The 1,874-nt window shown below is 64.6% G+C and overlaps 1 protein-coding gene across 1 annotated transcript in view; it reads left to right on the forward strand.

Moving 5' to 3' along the window:
- LOC104508567 (secreted frizzled-related protein 5-like) overlaps nucleotides 1-316 on the forward strand; it is a 2,006-nt gene extending 1,690 nt beyond the window's left edge. The window contains 2 exon segments of the mRNA XM_010150237.1: nucleotides 4-180; nucleotides 183-316. Coding sequence (XP_010148539.1) covers nucleotides 4-180; nucleotides 183-316 — 311 coding nt within the window.
- The last annotated feature ends 1,558 nt before the right edge of the window (nucleotides 317-1,874 follow it).

Raw genomic sequence — 1,874 nt, forward strand, 5'->3', positions numbered from 1 at the left:
AAGAGATGACGGAGGAGAACGGGGAGCGGCGGCTGGTGGCCGCCCAGAAGAAGAAGGTGCTGAAGCTGGGCCCGCTCAAGCGCAAGGACACCAAGAAGATGGTGCTGCACATGAGGAACGCGGGCACCTGCCCCTGCCCCCAGCTTGACAGCCTCAGCGGCAGCTTCCCGGTGGTGGGGCGCACAGCCGCCTGCTCCTCCTTGCCATCTACCCCTGGCAGAAGCACAACAAGGAGATGAAGTTTGCTGTCAAGTTCATGTTCTCCTACCCCTGCCCCCTCTACCACCCCCTGCTCTACGGGGCTGGGCAGCACTAGGGCTCTGCTCACCCTGCCCAGTCCCAGGACTCCGGTACCGGCTCAACGCTGAATCCCGGGTTGTATCCCAGGACCCTGACTCTGCTCCCCTCAGTCCCTTGGCTGTGCTCCATGACCCTGCTCTGCACCCCCAGGATTCCCAGCTGAATTCATGGGAGCTTTGATCCGCAGCCAAGACCTCTGCCCCCTCCCAAGAGTCCTGCTCTGCACCCCTGGGACCCCTGCCCACACCCAGGACCCTCGCTTTGCATGCTTGTGACCCCTGGTCTGCACCAGAGACCCTTGGCTACTCCCAAGCCCCCTGCCCAGCACCCCAGGGACCCTACCTTGCACTTTGGATCCCTGCTTGGCTCTTGTGGGACCCTTTGGCTGCACCTGAAATCCCTACCCAGCACCCCTGTGCCCCCTGCTCAGCTTCCCAATGACATCCTCCCCCAAATCCCTATTCCAGCCCACCAAAGCATCCCATGCCCTCACACCACAGCCCTGGATTATCCCATCTTCACAGGGAGCCATCCTGGCCAAAGCAGGTCCCTGCTGCCCCACTATCCCCACAGATTGACCCCCTCAAAACCAAGTGCCCAGAGCAGCACAACCCCTGCCTGGGCTCCCCCACCCTTCCCATCCCACATGGCTCAGGGGGCAGGGAGGTCCGTCTCCAAGCCCCCCACACCAGCCCTGCTGCATCCCTCACACATCCCTCCCCTGCTCCCCCTAAACCCAGCCCAGGCACCCCTTGCCCATCCACACCACAGTAAATTATTCTGTTTCAGAGAAGCCTGAGTCCAGCTCCCTGTGGTTCATGGGCAGGTGCCCCTCAGGGGCCCCAGGAAGGATGGGGCAGCCTCGGGGAGAGGGGTGACCCCAGGTTCCGGCTCTAACCCTGCCCCAGGTGCCATGCCCAGAGCCTGAAGCTGCGCAGCCCGGCAAAGCTGAGGGATGAGGTTTCCAGTGGTCACAGGCATCCCTGACACTTCAGGGAGGGTGGTGGGCACGGGACAGGGGCATCACTGCTGCTGGAGCCCCACAGCTGGGCCTGAGGGTGTTAGAGAGGTTTTGCTCTCAGTCACCCCTGGGAAACAGATCCATGGGCTGGGAGTTGGGGATCCACATGATGAGCCTGGCACTGAGCATAGCAGGGGACAGATCCTGGAGCCTCCATCCCCGGGCAACCCACCTCTGCACCACCTGAAAGCCCTGGCTGCAGCTCCCAGCCAGCCCTGCTCGGCTGTCAGACCTCCAACCTCCTCCCAAAGGGTTCTCCGGGGCCACCCGGGACACCCCCAGCAGCACTGGGATCAGGGCAGCCCTCAGCCTGGCCTCTGACAACAGCAGAGCTCTGCCCCTCGCCCGGGCACCCCCAGTCCCAGCGCAGGGGCTGCCTCTGCCCCAGCAGCCCCCCAGTCCCAGCAGGCGAGGGGGCAGCCTGCCTGCCCCATTCTGGCCTCCCCCCGTCCCGCCGGGTGAGGGAGGCACGAAGGCGGCCACTGGGATATTTACCCATCGCCTGGCTGCCCGGCACTGCGGCTTCTCACCGGAGCTGGCCCCGCCGCAGGGG

This window comes from Eurypyga helias, unplaced genomic scaffold, assembly GCF_000690775.1.
Source record: "Eurypyga helias isolate BGI_N326 unplaced genomic scaffold, ASM69077v1 scaffold23364, whole genome shotgun sequence".
Classification (NCBI taxonomy): domain Eukaryota; kingdom Metazoa; phylum Chordata; class Aves; order Eurypygiformes; family Eurypygidae; genus Eurypyga; species Eurypyga helias.